Source organism: Embiotoca jacksoni, unplaced genomic scaffold (assembly GCF_022577435.1).
Source record: "Embiotoca jacksoni isolate LCO1_2020_lvr unplaced genomic scaffold, fEmbJac1.0.p SCAF_7, whole genome shotgun sequence".
In the NCBI taxonomy this organism is placed as follows: domain Eukaryota; kingdom Metazoa; phylum Chordata; class Actinopteri; family Embiotocidae; genus Embiotoca; species Embiotoca jacksoni.
Genome location: NW_027185425.1, coordinates 6,396,474 through 6,420,121, shown reverse-complemented (window position 1 = coordinate 6,420,121; position 23,648 = coordinate 6,396,474). Strand labels below are relative to the sequence as shown.

The following is a 23,648-nucleotide window of genomic DNA, read 5'->3' as shown; positions in this document are numbered from 1 at the left end:
AAAAAAAAAAAAAATTTTTTTTAAAAAAGACAGTGCAGTACATTAGTCATTCAGTAGATGGCGCCGCTAAATTGCTCAACGCTGCTCCCAGAACTGTGAAAGGCAAAAGCGTTTATTTTGAAAATTAGATTACCGGAAGTCCAACTAAAAGTGTCGCTTAATAGAAGTTTGACAGACCAGCGGCAAACCCGCGTGTGTGTTAGTAACTTTTGAATCACAGCATACTGTAACAGTGGGTGCCGGTGTTGAAGTCACCGCAAAGACCTTTGAGACCGTTGTGAGAGCGAACTGGAGCTGTGTTCACAACGTACCCACTGGAAATGATCGAGTAATTTAAGGTCAGTCTTTGATTTAAACGTTACCGTGTCAAAAATCCTGCTCGGAAGGTCTTAACAACTTATGTCTCATGTCTTTAATGTTTTCAGCTGTCAGTTACCATTGTTAAATGTTTAAACTTTGTGTTAATTTACATGGTTTTACTTTTTTTGTTCTTTGTTTTTTTTTTTTTTGCTTAAGTCTAGTGCTGTTGAAAAACGTCCAACAGTGACATAACTACGTGTAAATGACACGCCACATGCGGCTTTTTCGTAGTATTATTCCACTCGCCCGCCAAACAACCCAGTCAGCATACTTATAAGATGCACTTTTCTTGCAGCGTTGCAAGCTGAATTTTTTTTTTTTTAAAAACAGTAACATGTTTTTAAAACTGTCTTCATAAATTGGGCAACACGTTCACTTCCTACTGCTCGCTTTCATTTATTTTGTTTACTGGCTGAGGTCATTTTTACTTCTTCTCACAAACATGCTAGTAAGCTTTTGTCTGGTGCCCATTAAAGGGGCATGTCACACTTTTTAAGTGTTGACCCTTTTCCTGGGTCCCAGAACAGCTCAATAAGCACTCCAAACACTCCTCTCTTCAGGTTGGGATTTTTCTTGCTCGGATGTGAAATACACAGGCTGTCCTCTTTACCACAAAAAGTTAATCTTCAGATCTAAGGTGCAAAATTGTTTAGATGCATGTTTTTATTTTAGAGTTTTAGTGTTTATGTAAAAAAAAGAAAATGGAAGCCTCTGTAATCAAGAGAAATTGTAACAAAAAAAAGATGTTTCAACAGAGTCACTGATCCGTTAATTGTTCATGCGACAATGCCAGTTTTCTACTTGAAATTGTTTTATTTAATTTTGTTAATTTTTTATTTTTTTATTTTAGGAAAGAGCTTTACAATTCTGCTGCAAACACTGACAGAGCTGTCTCGGGGCACAGAAATGCTACAAACAAATTCCTAAAATTACTCCCATTACTTTTACTGTACTGTGTGACACTTCTCCGAACCACTTCCATTTTATAAGAAGTTTTCTTCCATATGTCTTTTGAGTTCTACAAAATACATTTCCACCATGTGCTTATTCAAATTGCTGTCGGCTACATCAAAACACCTTCCTCTTTGAAAAATATGAAGCCAAACTTGTTTGTGAAAGGTCTTGGACAGCTGCTGGATGTCTGCCTTTCTCAGCACAGAGTCACCTCCTCACAGCTACACACACACCCTAGTCAGCTCTCAAAAATATTATTGTTTCGTATATTGATGGTTCAGTTACTCTATTGTTGTTCTTCTCAAGAAATTGTTGCAAAAGATGTGGAATGAAGCACATTTTATTTAGAAAGCCACTCCAGAATTTGATGGATTACCTTTTTTTACGGCACAAGTTCATGACATCTGGATTTTATTAAATGTTTGAAGATGTGTATGTGCAAGAAACTGTGCTGGCAGTTTGCATAGTTGTAACTTTCTTGACATATAAACACCAACGCACTCTCCCAACAAGGTTCACTAAATTAGGGGTTTTCAGGGAATAAATTACTTAAGTGTGTGTTTTTCCGTGACACAGCAGGGTAGTTAGTCAGAGGCCGGAATGGCCCGAAGACTGAGAGAAAGAGAGCAAGCAAGCATGTCTGAGGCGAAGAAAGAAAGAGAACATGTCAAAACAAAGAGGGAGACAAAAGAATGGAACTGATATGAAAGTGAAAAGAAGAAAAAAGGTGAAGAGCGAGAAGGTGAAATGAGAAAGGATAGAAGGAAAGTTGAACAACATAAAAGAGTGAGGCTGAGAAAAAGAGGATGATTTAGCAGCGTGCACCTCCTCGGGTTCAGCCTGAAGCTGCAACTAATGCAAGTCAGATGTTTATTTTTGAATCTGCTTGGTGGACCAACAGACAGACACACAGATGGGTGTGTAGTTTGGTAGGTAGGTCTATTGATAGATCAGTCCTTAAATCCAGGGGATACTTCTGCATTTACTGATCGGTACTTGGACAGACACTGTGCAGTAGTTCAACCTTATTTCTTAAAAAAAAAAAAAAAAAAAAAAAAAAAATAGATCATTTGGTTGAAAAAAGAAAAAAAAAAAAAGACATACAGATGTTCTATGCAAGAGGAGAATACAAAAACAAAATAGGAGTGATTTTAGAAGGAATTGGTGAAGAAATTGTACGAATCGTTAACACCTCAACATCGTATCCTCTGATGAAGAGAGCGTGTGAACACCAGTTAACAAGCCAGAGAAGTCCAAAAGGATCCTTTTGAACACCATGCAGAATAGAGATTTTTTTTTAAAGTAATTGAAACGTGTTAAAAAGTTGAAACGTCCAGCTTCAATCCAAACGGGTTAACCTGCCAATTTAATGCAATTTACCAAAAAAAAAAAGAGATCAGGATCGCTATGTCTGGTGTGAAAAATACCTGTAAACGTGCAGTTTTATGTAATTTATACGACTAAATATATCATCTTAAAAGGTCACGGGGGCATGTCAGGCAAAAATAGTTGACAAAAGAGCAGTAACTTGGTGTTCTCTGTGGTTTTGTTGTTGATGCCAGAAGTGGTTTACTGCAACAGTACCCAAACCCTAACATCTGGTGTGTGTGTGTGTGTGTGTGTGCAAGTGAGCGAGAGAGTGTGTTTGCCAGAGGGTTTGCCTACATTAGTGTGAGACAGAGTGACGGGTGACTGCATGCATCTGGAGGAAGTTGCAGGAAAAGAGATTTGTCTCTGTGTGTGTAATGCCAGAGATTGTGCTGGTTTTTATTTGGATTATGCTATGTTTTTTTTAAACACTTGATTACTCAAGCACTTATTTCATCATACGTGGGAAACTCAAATTTAGATTATAGTTAAAGTAGGAAATCACTGAACCATCACTGCAGCTCCTCCTTCCTTTTTTCCCCCAATATTGTCAGTTTTTACTTGTGGTTCTTGGTGAGGGATTAATTCAAAGTCTTTTATCAACGTATATGTAATTTAACTTTATAAAGATATAACATGACGGTAGATTCAGTTACTAATCAGAATCTTTTGTTTTATTGTGGTGCAATTTAGTGAATCAAATACATCAATAAAATAATATTCAAATTAGATTGCCTGCTATCACCTAATTCAACCTGAGATATTGTCGGGATAGCCACCTCAATATCAATTTCAGGTATGGAAAAATTGCAGAAGATTGACAAATTATAATCATACTATCTCATATAAATTCCCATTGTGTGTGTTTCTGGCAGCTTGTGTGCTTGGTTGTGATGGCAGAGCTCCCGTCCGGACTGCTGGAGGCATGTGTGGTGGTTGGAGCCCCCGGTGATAAGCTCCGAGACATACACAAGGTACGTTATACACAGACAAGAGATGGAAAGCTTAGTCGTTGCAAAGTATGCAAACAGAAAGATGCTGGTGGCATCTTTTAATGCAACCTCCACCAAGGAGTTATCGATCTGACACGTCTCTGGGCTGTCTGAATCTCTGAATCGCTGCCCCATATGTCCAACATGCACATGATTGTTCTTTTTCTGAAGGTCACAATTGAAATGAAAAAAGGGGAGGCTACTGCTGTCAGATTCCCACTGAATAAACCTTTTGCAGAAAGGCAGTTCATGTCTACGATAGGAAGAGCAAGAGCATGTTGCTGCCAGGTGTAAATATTATTTCAATGAATGTATGATTAAGTTCAAGTATAGTTAAGTCCAGCATGGAGTCTTTAACTAAAAGAGTATGCTCATAATAGACAGTGGTGTACAACCAGCCATCCTAGCCTAGAAATCTGATTGGTCAGAAATGTTAAAAATGTTATCATTCCATGACACCACTTGGTCCGCCATCTTCTGGGTTTTTCCTTTCTTTTGGAATTAGGTCAAAGATCAAAGGTCAAAGATACAAAGCAACACTTTCTTGCGAACATTTTGTCAAAAATAACTAAGTTGCTTTAATACAGCTTCTGTATATTGTGTGAATGTCTACATTTTTATACATTACCAAAATTATAAACTGTAATATTTCCAATCTTTGTCCCAACTTCATCAGCAGACTAAATTAAACGAACTCCCCCTGTTGGAAGCTGAGGTACTGCATGTCCATGCCCCGCCCTTTGTTTCCAAGGAGACCAACTCCAGCCAGGTGATTGGTCCAGCTTTCAGCCGTGTCCAGAGGAGGAGGAGCTTCATCAAGAAGGTATACCATTTTTCTTATTTGAAACTCTATATATACATTTATGCAATAATGGTGAATCTGGTGAGACATATTCAAGAACGTTACGGTTTTTCTTTTGTGGAAAATATCTTTTCTGTTTTATGGCTAGCCTGTCTCATACTGCCCTTGTGATGCGCGTGATAAAGGATTGGCCATTTCAGAACACATTTAGCTTCCATCAATGTGTAGCTCAATCAGAAATGAAATGCATTTCTCTATTTTTCTTTTCTTTTAGAAAAGGCGAGACCGTGTTGCAGAGCCCCTGTTTAATGGAGAAGCAACCAGCCATACTGAAGCGTCATCAACATCAGAGGATAGCAGTGTTCCAAAAGATCTGGATCTCATCGCTTTACCACAGCTCTGTTTCCCTGGTACAGTGTGTTTCCACTGTGACAACCCTACTACAAACATCACTGTGCTATGGACTGAATAACAACTGTACTCAGTTTCTTTGTTCTGTCAATAATTAAGTCTGTTACCTTTACTAAGACCTTTTTGTTTCTGGGCAGTCGCTGTATCTCTCCACCATCATAGCTTTACATGAAGCAGTGATCATTTGTTTTCTTTTTTTTTTTTTTAGCACACAGTTTCTCTGTCCTGGCGCTTTTTCTGTATTCTGAAGCTCAGAGTTTGATATGAATGTTGCATACAGCTCAGCTCCCCTTCAAGGCATATCTTGAAACTTCTCCGTTTCCTTCGGTCAGGTGGTCTTCAGTTAGCCCATGAGCAGCGAGAAGACAGTTATCACTTCCTGGTTTTCACTGACCTGTTTGGCAACCGAACTCATGGAGTTGTTGTGCAGTACTACAGAGCTGTACAGGTACGAAGACGTGAACTCTCCCTCAATCAGAAATGTTCAAATGAATGAATGCTGATCCTTGTTTCTGATTGGCTGTCTGCTCTGTCAGTCCTGTCAGGAAGGTGTTGTCCAGAACGGCCATCGGTGGAATCCAACCAGGTCCCGTCTCTACGCGCCCTTCGCTGTGTGCATCATCTCTAAGTTCCCCTACTACAATGCTCTGAGAGACTGCTTGTCATGGTGAGAATTTCTAGTAAATGCTTAACTCATGGATTCTCCAGCACTGTTACATGATGCAGTCAAATTCCACCTCTTCTCCATGTCTCCTACTCGGCCTCCCCCCTCCACACTCTCAGCCTCCTGGTCCAGCTGCGGCCTGCAAGACAAGCCGACTTTGAGGAGACAATCAAGGAGTTTTCAGCCAAGCTGTCGCTGGTGCCCATACCGCCGCCTGGACAGCTCAATGTGGTCAGAAAACACTCCGCTTGCTTTGTTTGTTGAGTCTTCCTTTGTGAAATCAATTCACTTTTTCAGTAAAATGTGTGTCTGCGTGTTAGTCCTTCAGTCTTCGTCCTCTCCAAGTGGTTCTTCCATCCAGGGCGGATCAGGACAGCCCTGTTATTGACATCGACTTACATCTACCGTTCCTCTGTTTCACACACACAGCTCTGCTGCAGGTAACACAGAACATAGAGAATGGTGTCATAGTTAGTGTATAAAGGAAAGATGTCATAAAGTGGTAAAAAAATATGATCAGTAGTAAAGACAATTGTAAGAACTCAAAAGCTTTCCTGTCTCCAGGTGCTGTCCTACCTCCTTCAAGAACAGAAGCTGGTCTTCTTCTCATCTGACTGGGCCAGACTCACTCTGGTTGCAGAGAGTCTGTTGTTGTACCTGCAGGTTGGTGTTGAGAACATCATGCTACAGTGGCACTATTTATTTATTATTCTACTTTGAGGAAATATTTGAAAACTTTATTCATCCTTTTTTTTTTTTTTATTCGTCTTGTGTTCCCTGGGCGTCTCATTCAGCCCATGTCCTGGCAGCAGCCTTATGTTCCTGTCTTGGCGAGAGGGATGCTGGACTTCCTCATGGCTCCTACTGCCTTTCTGATGGGCTGTCACATCAGTCATTTTGAAGAGGTTGCTGCAGTGAGTACGCCAGTATTATTATTACTGTTCAAACATTCTGTTTTGTGTGTTGTTGTTTTTTTTTTTTAATCATTTTATAAGATTACAGTGTTGGCTTTTTTGCTTGAAGTCAAGTCAAATATCTGAAGGCCTTTCTTGCCCAAGATGATGGGAGCAGTGTTTCATATCAAGTCTTGTATTGTTTGTTGGATGTGAATTATTGTTTTACACGTAAAGTAATAGACAGAGCCAGGGAAATTAAACAAAGTGATGTGGAAGTAAAGAAATATTTTAATTTCTCTGCCATAACATTTCTTGTTAATTTCTTATATAGTGCATGACACTTAGCCATATAATACAATGTAATATAATATATGATTTAAATTAAATTTAAATGGGATTCCAATTTTATTTCAAACTATCTTTTTGTAATTGTCTTGGTTGAGCTCACATACAGTATTGAACAATAACCGTCTGTGCTCCACTGCATATTTATTCAGTGTCTTACAGAAGCTGAGTTCACATATTTTACAATAGCTGTGTGTTCGTCAGACTGAGCCCTCCTCTGTTTGCTTGCGTTGTTATGAATTGTACCCATTGTACCGCCGATATGTGCGTCTGTATAGGAGACAGAGGACCTAATCCTGGTAAATGTTGATGATGGCATCATTCAGTCGTCATGGTCTGAAACCATCGAGCTGCCTGCTGTCCCTGTGGCTGCAGCTGAGAGCTTTATGTCAAGGTAACACACACACACACACACACACACACACACACACACACACACACACACACACACACACTGCACTGCACTGTAAAAGTAGATTGCTGTTTTGTAGTCGAGTCGTACAGTGAAATACAACAATTAAATATACTCGTGGTCATGTTTAACAGTGCAGAATTTATGTTAAGTAGAAATTATTTTGGCTCTGAACCCTTTCAACTTGAGTCAAAACTAGAAAACATGTATAACTAAATTGGAGCTTACTCTCCGAATACCAGCTAAATTAAATTGCAAAGGGGACTTGGTTTAAATGAAATGAGAGCCATTTAAGGCCTTTCTGGACTACAGGATTTTTACATGGAGTGTATGTGTGTCCAGGGCAGAGTCTCTCCAGCTCCACTATGACTTGGAGTTGTGCCACCTTGGAGTGGGCACCGATGTCAACACCCTGCGGTCCCAACGCAGAGACTGGCAGAGACGGCTCAACTCCCAGATACAAAACATCGCCCTGGAGCTAGTGGTTAACATCTTCAGGTAGGGAACCACACATGTCCGTGAAATCTAGTCTGGGCACCACGGACAAGTTTGTAAAACATGAATACATGTTTGATCTCAATTTCTGAGTCAAATTAAGATTGTTTTTGTCACTCTGCCTCTCTGTTTCCGTACTTCGCTCCATCTGTCTTTGTGTGTCTTCTTCTCAGAGGAGTCCAGGACTTCTTAAACCATGAACACCGAGTTTTTAACAGTGAGGAGTTTCTGAGAACAAGGGACCCAGCTGACCAGTTGTTTTATAAGAAGGTACACTCACACATGTACAAAGGCGCGCGGGCGCACACACATACACACATACACACACACACACACACACACACACACACACACACACACACACACACACACACACACACACACACAGAGGCTCTGAATGTGCTGCATGCTTCTCTTTGTTGTTGTTCCAGGTATTAGAAACTCACATCTTCCACACATTCCTGCGAGACAGGCTTAACAGGAAACAAGATACCTTCATTCGCATGGAGCAGAACATGCGTAACAATGCACACAGGTATGATGCTCGTATGATGCTCGTATGATGTCATAACTAAGGGACAGATGTAAACAGGCAACAATAAGAGAAGTTCAAGACAAGTGAAATAATAGTAGTTTTCACTGTTAAAGCTGATATATTCTGACTTTTGAAGCCAATTGATTCCTTGGTTGCACATCTTGTGAAAATTCTGGCTATTTACACTTTATCAGAAGAGGTGTCAAAGGTGGGAGCCTCTTGAACATAAAGGTGTCTTAGTGTTGATTTACAAGTGAATGATCACTTAGCATCTTTGTCTCACACACTGAAAAGAGGACACATTTGTCCCAGTAATGCCCCAGAGCTGTGTTACTTGTTAAACCAGATAGAGCTGAAGAAGTTAGCCCACCAATTTATTTTATTTATAGTTAACGTTGATGTATATGAGAAGATGAATTGGCAGATTATTCAAATCATTTTTAATTGCTGCCATTAAACCAGAGCTTTCTTTTAGTTTGTATACATTTATGTTTGTATGTGTTGAAAAAGGGATAAACACACACAGGTTATGAAAACAAAGGCTCCATCAAAGTGTTCATGAGGAATGAGAAACTCTCAGAGTTATAAACACTCATGTAGTGAAGAACTGGATTGAATGATTTGTCTTATACTGATTCTGTCATTCCAGCATAGGCAGCAGTTACCATTGAATCACGGTTTCCTTCTATTTCTACGTCTATTTTGCTTCTGTGATGTCCTAACAACTATAAACATGTGAAAACAATAAAAAAAATTATAATTTAAGTTTATTACATATCATATCCTTAGTGAATAAACATATTGCTGGTATGTCATAATATAGATAATGGGACTTTTTTTTTTTTGCAGGAATCGTGCAATGACGGAGTCTCCTCGGCGTCCTCCGATGTCTGAACTATCCAGGTCCGGCTACAGCAGCTACACCAGTTCTTGCAACAGACTGAGCAAGAGGCTGGGAGCCAGTCTGCCTAATTTGGAGCAACCTGCCAGTGACACTATAATTGCCATCAGCTCCAGCAGACCAGAGTCTCTCAGAAAGATGAGCCCTGACGTTGGTGAGAACCAGTGAAGGACAAGGGGAAGTGATTTATTGGAAGTATTTGTCAGTGTCTGATTTCATATTGTCTCCTTCCAGGGTTGAAGTCTCCTCAGAAAGCAGTGAAGGTTTTCCGTCTCCCAGAGTTCCCCCCTCCGTTGGCCTATCATTACGTCCAGAACTATTATTCTGACATGGTTGCTTCACTGGGGAAGGCTATTAACGCTACACCACCTGATGAATCTGCTCTGCTGGCCAGGTAATCTGCAGAGAGGACAAAGAAACTAAAATAAACTGTAGAAATAGTTGTAAAATAATAGAAATAAAATGCTTAGATAGATTATCTTGCAGGATTTGCTAATTCCTTTATGCTCCTGTTTTCTTTAGTTTCTGTTTAAACTCCAAATCTGTTGCTCCAAATTGTGGAAAACCTGAGACGGCATGTGTCTTTGAGATTTTCTGCTTTTCTGTCACATGTCCTGCTGTGTCATTGATTTCTGAGGGAAATACCAACCCAGAAAAACAAGTTATTGCTCATGATGTGAAGGTTTTCCCTATCGTCTCAGTTCATTTTTGTCTGTGCCAAGTCCTATTTGATAACATGTATGATAACCTAATTTCCTGGTGTAAATCATTCAGCCAGACCAAATTTTTTTAAAGTCAGTATAAATGAAATTCAACACAGATTATGTACATCCCGAGTAAACCCGCTGACTTTCAGATGATAAACTGAGCTTCACACCGTGTCACACACCTAACGTCTCCATCCATATGTCTGTCCAGGTACCACTACCTGCGTGGTTTGGTGAACACTGTGTCCAACAGGCGTCTTGATGCATTAGAGGACTTCCAGAGTCTGTACAAGACCGACTCGGATATCTTCCCCTCTCAGATGGTTAAGTCCTTGGTTGACTCGCTGCCAGATGTTGAACGTTTGCAGGTCAGTTCAGGTTATCATGAATGGGGAATGTTGTTTCACCTGGATGCACTTTAGTTAATTATATCCATGGCGACAGATATGCTGTATAATGTGTTTAAGTTACTATATTGCTGTCTCTTCTTTACATCTCAAACTGAAACTGTCCTCAGTAACATTACTATGATGAAATGTAGAATACAGTATAAGACGTCCATTTGATAGTGAGTATATTTTTGGTTATTAATGACTTAGTTTAAAATCTCAGGGCTGTATCAGGATGTGAATTAGCAATATTAGGAGCACTGTAATAATAAATGTCGAAATCTCTCCACAGGCGGACAAGCGACCAGAGCTCAAACGGCTGATCAGTCGTGTCAAGAGAGACCGGGAACGGGCGTGCCACGACGACGGGCGTGAGGAAGATGCCGTAAAGCGCTTCCAGCTGCCGAAAAAATACATGCAACTGGATGAGTTTGTGAAATGTGTCCAGGAGTCTGGCATTGTAAAAGACCAAGGAACCATTCACAGACTGTTTGACGCTCTAACTGTAGGTAAGTAGTGTGTATAGATACACTGTTTGAGCATGTGTGTTTGTGCACGTTATACTCAAACAGAAAGCTAAAGGGCTCAGTATTTAATGCAGGAAACTTTAGTAAAGTTAGTGTTATAACAGATTCATGAGAGCGGGTCAGAAAGCCCTTTTAGAGCTTTCCTCATAGACTTCAAGTTGTTGGACTTTTTGGACTCACTGCCTCAGCATACACACGCACGCACACACATGCACATAAATATTTCCGCCATACCCTTCATCCACTCTTCCAGGCAAACATTAATTCCTCGGGTTAATCATTACCTCACTGCTTCTTAAAGAGTTTGTCACGCCGGCATTGAAAGTGTAACCGAGGCTTCACTGGTCATTTGCTGCCCTTTAAACCTTTTTTCATTGTTGGCATTATTTTTTATTGCCATTCTGCAGATGTTCTCGCTTGGAACAGAGCTGAATGACACATTACAATAAAGTGAGCTCCAGTTATTGTGCTGCAGGTAGTGCCAGTCAATGTGAGAGCTGCAGTGACCTAACAACATTCCTGTCAACTCAGATTGATAACATTAGCAAAGAAGCAAGGAAAATAATGCAATGTATAAATGTCCGGAGTGAGTAACGAGGGATATTTGTTTTGGTGGGAAAGTGAGCAGGTAGAGGGGGAGCTAAGGAACTTTTTCAAAAGATTTTGCGTGTTAGAAAGCAGGAAGAAAGTGGGGAGTGCTTATCTTTCCCTCCACAAGTTGAAATTTTTTATAATCACTTTTCCCTGTTATAACAAGAGGTTGATGACAGGGTGACACATTTCTTAAAGTTAAATGGTCCAGACATTTGTTTAAATTCGTATGTAAACCTGAACATTTTAAAAATATGTCCTGTTATCGACAAAGTAAAACTTCCAATTTTGGATATTAAAAACAAAAAAGACGCATTTTCTTTTGAATTGTGATTGTGACTTTGCTACTCAGTGGCTGATAATAGAGGGTTGTGTCTCTGCAGGATGCTGGTTTGGAGGTGGGGGGTTGTGGGTGGGGTGCCCACAGGCCATGTCATTGTTGTAATACAGTACAGACGACAGCCTCCAACTGCTCACTCTGCAGGCACGCTGGCAGATTAGATTGCCTGGAAAGAGAGAAAGAGTTGGTCAAGTCAGCTACCAGACATCAGTATGTGTTTGTAAGAGAGTGTGTGAAGAAGACTAGTTTCTCTGTCGTCCATTTTTCTGTAAATGAGGATAACAATACAGGTTTTAAACTCAGTGTCGCACCTTAAATGGTTCTGCTGACACAGAGTAATCCAGGGCATCTTTCACAAATTCTCTTGAATTATTTTGAGACTGTGTGTGTATTTGTTGCAGGTCATCAGAAGCAGGTTGGTCCAGACCTGTTCAGAGTATTTTATACCATCTGGAAGGAAACTGAGGCTGAAGCACAAGAGGTCTGTACTGTATATACTGTATGAATATATTGGCCACATTATTTGAAGGTGGAATAGAGATTTAAAAAAAAAAATCAATGTTTTGTGCTCATAATATCTGAAATTATAAACCTGCTTCAGATCTGTTAACACCCATCACTGTTGTGAACAAAACATGAATACATATATTTTGTTGTTGCTTAGCATCACACCTTATATTAAAAAATGACAACATAAATGTCCTACGATTACATCACTCTGTTTTCCAAATCTCTATACAGTTTCATCATAATGTACACAAAATATATTTGTAAGGCACAGTTGTGAAATTGTTGTTAGATTTCAGTCTTTTTTTTTTAACAGCCTTTAACATCTTTAGACAATAAAGGTCTTTCAGTAAAAACTGTTTTGTTGTGACACTTAAACCTCTGAATTGTTGTCCACATCTCAGACTCTTCGGGCCACTGTTGCTCTTGATGTTGTTGTAAGGAGTGAAATTAGTGGCTGTGAGGCACACTGCTGACCTGTGCTGCATAAAATCAATTTAGTGAAATGTACATAGATTTTCCACTTTATACAGTTTTTTTTGTATTTATATCATTTCAAGGTGTGTCTGCCAGTTTCTGTGTTGGAGCACATTGAGGCCAGCGAGTGCGTCTTCAAGCTGTCCTCCTCGGTGAAGACGAGCCGTGGTGTGGGGAAGATCGCCATGACTCAACGACGGCTCTTCCTGCTGACTGAAGGACGACCGGGATACGTGGAGGTGGCCCAGTACAGAGATTTGGAGGTGAGATTAAAGGAAGGAAAACGATAGTGAGCAGCGCGGCCTTTGTGATGACTCTGTGATCGAAATCTACAAGAGATGCCAGCTTCATGTCTTTACCTGTAGGAGGTGAAGGTGTCCTCGGCTCCCTTCCTGCTCTTGCGAATCCCCAGTCTGAAGCTGCGTGTTCGGGGAAGGAAGGAGGTGTTCGAGGCTAATTTGAAAACAGAGACTGAGCTTTGGAACCTGATGGTTAAAGAGATGTGGGGCCGGACGCAACATAACTGACCAACACAAGGTACAGCTACAACTAAAGCTGTGTGTGTGTGTGTGTGTGTGTGTGTGTGTGTGTGTGTGTGTGTGTGTGTGTGTGTGTGTGTGTGTGTGTGTGTGTGTGTGTGTGTGTGTGTGCGTGCGTGTGTGTATAATAACATTAGAGTATAAAAGATAATCGGAAACATAAGCATGAATAAATGGAGAAGGAAGCTCATTTGGTTAGTCAAAATGCATTATTATCCTGTATACTTTGTCGTAGTCAAAGTATCAGTTACTGTGTGTGTGTGTGTGTGTGTGTGTGTGTGTGTGTGTGTGTGTGTGTGTGTGTGAGACAGTCCTTATTAACATTAGTGAGGCTTACATAAACATAAACACAAACTCTTGAACCGAGATGGAGGTTTTCCTTTGTGAAACCACATGATGTAACAGTAACATATCATGGTTTTTTTTTTCCCTCTCACTCTTTCTCTCTTTTTTTTTTAATTCAAATTTTATGTCAGCTCTCAATTCCTCTTTGCGGTCTGTACAGTCAGCCAGCACATTATACAAATATATTTATGTCCAGCTTGTCGACTGAATACAGTTTGCTCTTTTTAAGGCCTAACTAGATTTACAATTAAAATATAATACAAAGTTGTATACTTGCTTCTATACAGCTGTTTGAAGTGGTCACCTTTGTTATGTTTTTATTTTTGTTGTTGATTAATTGAATCATCATTCAACAGAAAATGTTGCTGTAAATATTTTGATTAATGATTCTTTTTTCCAAAAACAAATACCAACATTTTAGAGCTCCAGCTTCTCAAATGAGAAAGGTTGATGCTTGTACTGAATATTTCTCACTGCATTCGGACATTTTATAGACTAAACAATGATTTGATTAGTATAGAAATTAAGTAAATCATAGTCGTGAACATGGTGAGCAAACCTGGGCAACATGCTAAATATACCTACTTAAAATTGTTAACATGGTCGTTGTGTAAATGCTAGCACACTGACAGCTGTTGGCATGGTTATATAAACTGTTTTTCTTAATATATATTTCCTCCTTTATTCCTTTTTAATGACCCGCTCTGTGTCTGTAATGAATATTTCTCTCCAGGACCCCCAGTACATGCAGCAGGCTCTGACCAACGCCCTGTTGATGGACGCTGCGGTGGGCAGCCTTCAGAGCAGCAAAGCCATCTACGCTGCTTCGAAGCTGGCTCACTTTGACCGCATCAAAATGGAAGGTAGCGATGGTGATGAGAATGATTATCGATGTACCGTTATGCCTTTCACCACTCAGTTTGCTTTGGGCCAGTTTGGTTAGAAATCTCAAAACAAAACCACAAATTTCACAGCTGTGGAAGTCATTACTGACTCTGCTGTATAGATTGTGAAAGCACATCATTTGGAAACTTAATGTGTCTCTAAGCACATTATGACTCATGAGAGACTGCGTGGTGACTTTTATTGATGTTTGGGGTTTTCACTAGGTAGATTGTTTTAATTACTACTAGACAAAACAATAAGTACTCAACACATCGCCAATGTGTCCCTGTTACTAAAAGCGTAAAAGCTGCACTGCACAATGTAAGACCATTATCAAATAAATCTTTCCCAATCAGTGACCTAACTGTGTCATAAAGTAGATTTCATGTTCCTCACTGAAACCTTCTTGATTTGAATAACAGGGCATCTGTTCTGACTGAATCATTCATCATTTTTACCAGTGGTGTAACTTTGATCAGTCAGTGATTGTTATTGTTGTGGTCCAGCAACAACATGCTAAGGACCTCTGCTTCTACTTGCTCTTAATGAATGCACTGTGGCTCTAAAATGTAATTTAGTTTCTGTAAATAGTTTGTAAAAAGCCAAATTGCTGATTTATTTCTATGTCTTTTAATCTTTTAAGATATTTTTTATCTTTCTATGCTCTCTCCTTTTTATCCATTTCCTGTAAAGCACATAGAATTGCCTCTGAGTATTCAATACTCTTTACTAATTAACTCGCCTAATGCTGTTTATTCACCACCTGGTAAAGGTTACTTCTCTTTTGTGTGTCTCCAGTCCCAATGATGGTTCCCAAGACAACTGCAGAGACACTAAAGCATAAAATCAATCCTTCGCTGGAACTTGCTGCACCTCAGGCTGTGGATGTACTTCTATACACACCAGGTACGAGCATGCGCACGCACGCACGCACGCGCACACACACACACACACACACACACACACACACACACACACACACCCGCTGCTGAATGTTTCCTGTAACCAAGCAGCCTCCAGCTTTCTTCTTATCAACTCTGTGATGACAAGTTTCCAGTTCCTCTCCTCTCTGATTGGTCACTGTGGAAGTATGATAGTTGATTGGCTGTTTGGAGCAGCTGAACAATTTCACAATCTAAACAACAACACACAGTCCCTGACATCTACACTGACTAATGCACACACAGATAAGCTTTGTTTTACACTCGCTTGGTCTCAGTCAAACATAAGAAGCATAAAACTGCACATAAAGTTTCTCAACCACACCTCCTTTTCGGGTTTCCTTTTAAAGCTGCAAAAAGAAAAGCTGGAAATTTTGACTTGGACTGAATACAAATACAAACAATGCAGTTATGATATTGCTTATATGAGCTGTGATGCTGTCCTGTACAGTAAACTTTTGGACAAGTCTTTAAAATGTAGGTCTAAAGCCTTCTTAACTCTGCTTACTCCAGAATAAAGTAAAAGCAGAAAGAACCTCATTCAGATTATTTTTGCAAAAATATATATTCAAAAGTTGCTGAAGTTTGCACTAATTTAAATTAACCTGGGGGAGGGGTCATGGTGCTAATTGGTTTTGGTGAGAATGAAACTGAAAGAATCATGTTACATCCTTCAGTCACCAGATTTCGACACGTTTAAACACCTACGGGAAACTTTGTAAAGATGTGTCAGACTGTACTCTCCACCACATCACTGAATCACCAAATGATGCAGAGTCTTGGAAAAATCATGCTCAAGTGCTTCAGAGACTAGAAACTCTGTGCCAAGGAACATTAAGGCTGTTCTGTTCGTGTAGTTTGTGGGGGTCCAAAACTTTGCAAAGGTCTGGAAACCCCAGTCATTACATGTGACCTCAAAGCACAAGAGTTGTTTACTGTTGTTTTGCCTTTTAAAAGAGTCCTTTAATTTTATCACGGGGGGGGGGGGGGGGGGGGGGGGGGGCGCCGACTGCCAGGAGCATTACGTGGCAGGAAGACTGTGAGGGAACAGTGTAAAAAGAACCACAATGCCTTGGCCTTCAGTGGACAACCATCTGGGGCCACTTAAATACAAGCTGGTGTCAGACTGACCCCACCACTAACTTGCACACTCATACTCAGCGATCCACACACATACAAACACAGTTCAGTTCTTCTGTAGCAGTCCTCTCTTTGGGATGTCTGTGAGTGAAAAGAACAAATCTAGCTATTCAGATCCTCCCTCCCTGCTCTCTGACTCTCTCTCTCTTGCGGTCTGGTGTGAATATAGGTCACTGAATTGAGTTACTGGCACCGGGCCAGTTCGCTCCACCTCTCTACTCCCCTCTGTCCTCACTACTCCCTTCTCCCTCTCAGTTTCTCTCAGTTTTAATGTCCACTTTCCTCTCCTTGTCCCACCGTCCCCCTCTCCTTCTCGTCTGAAATACAGGATGTAACTTTCTTTTCTTTTTTTTTTTTCTTTCTTTTTTTTTTTTTTTTTCCAACAGCAGTGCTTTTAAATAGCAGTGAATATGTTAGAGGAAATCTGACCATTAGATGAAGCCAGGGTGGAGTCAAGCTGCAGGAAAATTTGTTTGAATATGACTGTGTTTACATTCAAATTGCTACTCTGGGAAAGTGATATTTCAAAAACAAAAGTCATGGATTTGTTTCTTACTGATCCCATGCGAAATTACATTTCGTATTCACTGCTATTTAAAAGCACTGCTGTTGGAAAAAAAAAGAAAGTTACATCCTGTATTTCAGACGAGAAGGAGAGGGGGACGCTGTTACAAGAGTAAGTTAATATTTTCAGTTCTTACCCGTCACTTTTATTTAATCCTGTACATGAACTTATTTGATAGGAATTCACTTTCAAAGTTTCACTGCTGATTCTCACATTTCTTCTTTTCCTCATGAAAGAGTAAACACTGGCGGCTATAAGTCCCAAGTTTTTGATAAGATATTGAGAAATAACTGATAAATTGTGTGTGTGTGTGTGTGTGTGTGTGCTTTCAGGTCAGTTATGGGTGTCTGTGAGCGGGGGGAAAGTGATGGTGTTTGATGCCTCCAGCTGGTCCCTCACACACACCTGTCACGTCGGGAGTGCACGACTGGTGAGGAAAAACACTCACTCTGTGTACACACTGAACTACACCAACTCCAACACACTCACTAAAACACACAGAGATTCATGATACACAAAAAAGGTGGCAGTAATGGACTTCTGTACAGGTTGGGCTGTTTATTCTTCAATGTGTACATACGTACCCAAGATGTACATTGACTGTTCTGTCAGGTTATTCGTTTTATTTACATTTAACATTTCGTGGAACAGTACAAGAAGGACCAGGATGAAGACAAAGGGACAGTTTGTTAAACAGGGGTTTCCATGTAGTCACCAGAGGTAGAAAAGAGCTGTTAGCGATATCTGTTTCCTGTGACCAGCAAATCCCCTCCCAGCCAGTGTTTTCCACCCTTGTTTCTCTGTAGTCACAGAGTGCAAATCATCTTCAGTCAGAGCTGTTTGTCTTCAAAGGGTTAATGGTAGGGGGATTTCTCTGCAGCCCTGCAGGTAATACTTTTCTTGTAGACATTATGATTTTTAAAAGGTAGATATACATTTTACACATTAAATATCTCATGATGACCAGAAACAACAAATATATGAGCAATTTATCAGCTATAATATGAGTCCGATTTTCTTTCAACAAAGATCTCTCCAAGTCACTGAATGCGTAGCAGTAACCAGAGCTCCTCAGATTGCTCCCGAGGTATTGCATTTCTTATCCATTGTTCCTAGTTTTTCAGACAGAGCTGTAGTGCAGCTGATGGAGTTAAAGCAAAATGAAACGGTGATCCATTTGAGAACGTTGTTCTTTTTGTTTAAATTAAAGAGGCTTTGCAGAAAACATGCTGGTATTCGTTAAATCTCTTGCAGTGAACATGATGTTTTTTCGTAGTTCTTCCATCACTGAATAGAAACACCTGATGTTTGTCTGCTTCTCATCACTGAACAGAATCAGCAGATAAACAGCACATGCGTGCCACTGAGATCAGATACAGCTGTTTTCCTCAGGTTTATTTTTTTGCACTTCAAACATTAGCAGCATCATCCTCAGACTCGAAAGCACGTGTTTTGGGAAGGATACGGCGTGTTTGGAATAGTTTTCCTTTTCCGAAGACCAAAACATTTTCTCTGCAAACTTTCACAACAAAATAAAAAGAAGTGAGAGTCGGTTGGAGGGCCTTGAAGGTCCTCGAGGAGAACATCCATGTTGGATAAGGTTAAGGAAGCGTGTGAAGTTTTGAGGCACTTCTTGTGACTGTGCTAATCACTGACCTTTACTTCAGGCATGCAGGTCACAGTCACACAAAGTATGATGACTTATCTGTTTGCATGTGTGAGAAACAAATAAGAGATGTTTTCTCCTCCCAACTGTAATATTTGCACACAGCTGACCACCAGGTTGTGTACTTAACATTAGGAGTATGGTGTTTTTCTTCTACAGTAGCATGACGGATGATTAAAATAGCTAATAAGGAAATAACAGTACATTTTGGGGCAAAGCCAACACAAAGTTCCTGTTTTAATCCTGTGGGGTTTTTCTTTATTTAAGTTGTGACAGAGCAGCTTTTTAGACAACAGCTTGTGTTGGTTAAGTTTGAATCTATAAAAACAGACTCTGATATTAGAAATTATGGCGAGAGGACAATATGAGCAGTTTATCAGCCCACTTTTGCCACCTCATGGAGGAGGTTGGTATTGTACAATGAATTTGATCCCACATTAAACTCTCGGCATTTTCATCCTTTTGCATACTTTATCTATTTTTATGAATACCTGTTAAACAAAACTATTGTATATACATTATACCCAACTTTCTTAAGGGCTGTAATGACTATTTTCACTATTAATGAATCTCCCGATTATTTTCTTAGTTAATCAGCTGATTGTTCGGTTTATATTTTGTCAGAAAAGATTCAAATGAATGTGGACCAAGAGAGGCCCTGATGTTTCTACATATATTTAGTCTTAAAACCGATACTTCTCCTAAATCTCTGTCCTGTGTTTGTGTTTTCAGAACTGTATGCTAGGAGTGGACAAGGATCAGGTCTGGATGGGCTCTGAGGACTCTGTTATCTACATCATCAGCATGGTGGCCATGGTCTGTAACCGACAGCTGACTGAACACAGGGCGGAGGTCACCGGACTGGCGCTTGATACAGACAAATACAGGTAACACAGACACAGATACTGACCGATTAGCTCAACAGTAACAGCGACAGTTACCATTTAATACACCAAATTCGGTCAGAAAAACAACGACTCATCTGAATCTGACGTACAGTATTTAAACAAATGATACATTTGATTGATTACATACATTAAACGTGTAGCTCGCGGATGTATGTTAAAATTGTTCATTTGGACACCTTAAATGTATTTCCATCAATAGTTTAATCACCATTCAGTGTCATGGCACAAGCATTGTTATATTTCAGGAAACCTTTACAACAATAACTGTACTGCAATAGAATTTTTTTTCAAAGAATGAAAAGCAATAAAAAATACATTGTATTCTGTGTTTTAATTTTTTTTTATTTTTTTTTTTTTTAATAAATGGTATTGATCTGCTCTTTTTGGATGAGCCAATCAATAAGTTACATCAATACAATTTCAGATTAAAATTCCTAAAAAGCAAGTTGGCGTCTTTAAATTGTTTGTTTTGTCCTAGTAATGAAAAATATTCACTTTGCAAAGCCATAAAAAAGAGAGAACCAGCAAGTTTTATCATTTAGGAATGTAAATTCAACTGATGCCATTTTGATTTGATAAATGTCTTCATCAGTTACTTGACAATGAATTTTCAGTTGATGGAAAAATGTATAAATTGACTAATTGTTTCAGCCAAACGGTGGCGTACTCCTGCAGTGCAGAGGGAAGCGTTATGGTGTGGGACGTCTCGACGCTACAGGTCAGCTTGTTTAAACTCTCCACTGATTAAAACCGTGTTTGCATTTGTGATTAAGATGAAAGTACTGTATACTGTTCAAAAAGACAGAAATATCCTGAACAGCTGGTTTGCTGCTTCAGCACTGACTACGTGAACACTGATCACTCTTTTCCCTTCCCTCAGGTGAAGAGGCACTTTCGTCTCTCCTGCGATCGTCTGCAGTCTGTCTACGCCTGTAACGGGTCTCTCTGGTGTTGTAAGTTTCACGCTCTGGCTGGAGCATTGAAATGAAAAATGGGAGAGTTGACAATGGAAACTGGACATCCTCTGTTTCTCTCTCTCCTCAGGCTCCAGAGACAGCATAATGGAGGTGTGGAGGAATGGTTCATTAAAAAATCGCATTCATTTGCCCGAACAACAAAGAGGATCCACGGCTGCATTCAGCTCTGCACTGCTACTACCTGAGGTAACATACACACACGTGCAGTTTGCTCACTACTGCTTGATGCATTGGTTTACTTTTGGACTGAATTGGATACAAGTTTGACCCTTTCTTCCCTTAATGTGCTTGCTTCCGTGTGTCAGAGGGGGGAGCTGTGGAGTGTGTGTGTAGACTCCGGAGAAGTGTGTGTCTGGCACATTAAAGACACAACCAAACCGTTCCAGCGCGTGGCCTTACAGGACTGCACCGGATGTTACTGCATGATTAAAGTTAAAAACCAGGTTAATATACAGCGCACGCACACACACACACACACACACACACAGATATGGTGGGGTAATTAGTGAGCTTCACAGGTGCTGGTAGACAGATTTCATCACACTTATACAGTGAAATCAGTTATTTCCTTCTGTTTTCAGCCTTAATGCTAAGCTAACCGGCTGCTAGCAGCAGCTTCCTGTGGTATCAACCTAATTTTCTAAATCTCATCCAACTATTTCACTAAAATCCCCAATAAATGGATTACAAACCTGGTAGTCACCTGAAACAGAACCACATTGACTGTCCCTCGGTTCTCTGCAGGTGTGGGTCGGCGGTGTGGGCCGCAGTTCATCCAAAGGGAAGATCTACACCCTGGACACAGAGCGCTACCAGGTCCTGAAGGAGCTTCACGGCCACAACGACAAGGTGGCGGCGCTCTGCTCGGCCGAGGATCGGTACGTCCTCAGCGGAGCCGGCAAACATGACGGAAAGATCGCCATCTGGAAGGTGGAGTAGAGAGGCCAGCTGACTGGAAATAGACAAGTTTAAAAGCTGGAATCTGACTTCTTCAAGTCTTAGCTCTGTTAAACAACTTCCTGTGAAACATAAAGGACCACCGATGCTTGGAAAAAGGAGTAAAGATCTATGTTTGGAAAGCACAGCAGAGGGAAAAGGAGACGTGAAGCACCAGGTTTACATGACGAGTCCCCAACAGAGCGGCTTTTCCTGCCTGTTATGAAGTGTTTAGAGATGCTAACAGAACTTGCATGTTATTTTTCAGTAATATAAAGGATCAATGAAGACTGAAAAAAAGGAAAGTGAGATCAAGTTCTACTGGATGTGTTTTTAATCCAAAGTGCCTGCTTTACTGAAGGCTTACACAGTTTTAGTATTGGTAGGCCTCAGTTTGATTACAGTAGTGTAATGTGGTATCATCATGTGACTGAGCCTCGCCTCCAACTGTGTTCTTGAGGTGAATTTCTGTAACTCGGAGGAGTCAAACTACCCTGAAAACAAAACGGTGGTTGGAAATTTCACCATCACTGGGAAAGCCCCGATACACGTTTGTTTTGATGGAAGGTATGCTGTAATGGACAGGAAATAGGATGATTCGCAATGATGGGAACTCGTGACGAAGGTGTGTCACAGCATCTGGAGAAAAACGTGTTTAATCCTGCAACAACTGGAGTAAAAAACACAAAATGAGGGCTAAGACGCATACTTTTCTCAATTTGAGACCATTTTTTAAAAAAATTCTCTATTTCTTTAACTATAAAGAACAGTTTTACTTGTTTACTAGTTATTAACCAATAATAAAGTCAGAGTCCCTGTCCGCAAAGTGCCTTACAGATCTCAAACAGCCAGATATTTATCATCTTAAATCAAAAGATCAGGCTACAAAATGCTTCACACATCAAAATATATTTATATTCTCTATACATGTGTGTTCTGTACATGTTATAAAGATTCCTGAATAGATGCTATTAGTACAAAAATATGATTTATATTTACTAAGTGCAACTGAACAGACCGATATTAGTGATTCTTCACATGTGGAGAACTATGGAAGCTGAGAGCAACTGTGGTTTCTGTTCATTTAATGCAATTATCTCATAAAAATGAGTTCTGTTATGTCCAGATAATGAGATAAAAAAAAAACTATTATAAGAAAACAAAAGGTTGCTTCCTCTTATTACTTATAATGTTTATTAGAGATCAGGATTTCAATGACAGAATACACAGATGGCATCTTTACAACAATAGCAACTGATTTAAGGTCAACATGTCAAATCACAGAGGACCTACTCTTGATGCTGGTGCTAGATTGGATCAATGGGGGATAGGGGGGTGGGTGGGTGGGGGGGTACTCTGTCTGTGATTGACTGTTACATTGTGGGAGGGTTAAGGTCAGGGTTAGGATTAAGGTTAGAGACTAGCTGATTGACAGTGAAACAATGAATCACAGCAGCATACAGATTAGAGCGCGCATCCCTGCAGCTGATCCAATCTAGCATCTGCCTTCACTGATCAGTGCATCAGACCGTCCTTCTATCGAGGTTTACAATTTTGTGTCGTCTCATTCTGTTGGACACAAAAAACTCAGAATAGTTCTCGTAATTTAAGGAGATGACTGCCCGGCTGCAACTGCACAGGCAAAGCGGATCGAAGTTCATTTTCCAGTTCTCCGTAATTATCTCGAGAAATTTTACCTTCCGTTTTCTCGGGCTAACGAATAAATGAACTTGTGATCTTAAGATAATGGCATTTAAAAAAATATAATCGCAACCTCATCATCAGTGGGATAATTTCGGTTCACAGAACTACTTTTACGTTTTGGAGAAGATGTCAACAGAGGTTCAGTCAAAGGTTCAATTTATCTTTTATTATTGTATTTATACACTGTATATAACTGGGGAACATGAACATGTATTTCCTCTGTAAACTGAACTGCTGACAATGCAACAACTCCCCATTTGTATGTATTTGTATTTTCTTTCATCGAATTTTGTAAGATTTCATGTTAAACTGTATGTTGACAAGATTATTTTTTTTTAACCAACAGTCATTACATTTTTTTTAAAGGAA

The 23,648-nt window shown here is 40.0% G+C and overlaps 1 protein-coding gene across 1 annotated transcript; it reads left to right on the top strand.

Moving 5' to 3' along the window:
• Positions 1 to 260: 260 nt before the first annotated feature.
• On the top strand, positions 261 to 22,896 carry LOC138214493 (DENN domain-containing protein 3-like). Its single transcript, XM_069176160.1, is given in 31 exon segments — positions 261 to 338; positions 3,558 to 3,656; positions 4,351 to 4,497; positions 4,751 to 4,886; positions 5,220 to 5,335; positions 5,424 to 5,554; positions 5,671 to 5,782; positions 5,872 to 5,991; positions 6,116 to 6,214; positions 6,346 to 6,465; positions 7,071 to 7,186; positions 7,547 to 7,702; positions 7,873 to 7,969; positions 8,131 to 8,234; positions 9,084 to 9,289; positions 9,370 to 9,529; positions 10,054 to 10,210; positions 10,524 to 10,740; positions 12,091 to 12,170; positions 12,757 to 12,936; positions 13,039 to 13,179; positions 13,181 to 13,210; positions 14,291 to 14,420; positions 15,241 to 15,348; positions 17,421 to 17,518; positions 19,487 to 19,641; positions 20,314 to 20,380; positions 20,543 to 20,615; positions 20,707 to 20,825; positions 20,945 to 21,082; positions 21,384 to 22,896. Coding segments are annotated over 30 exon segments (3,789 nt in total). The 5' UTR covers positions 261 to 338; positions 3,558 to 3,575; the 3' UTR covers positions 21,579 to 22,896.
• Positions 22,897 to 23,648: the final 752 nt, after the last annotated feature.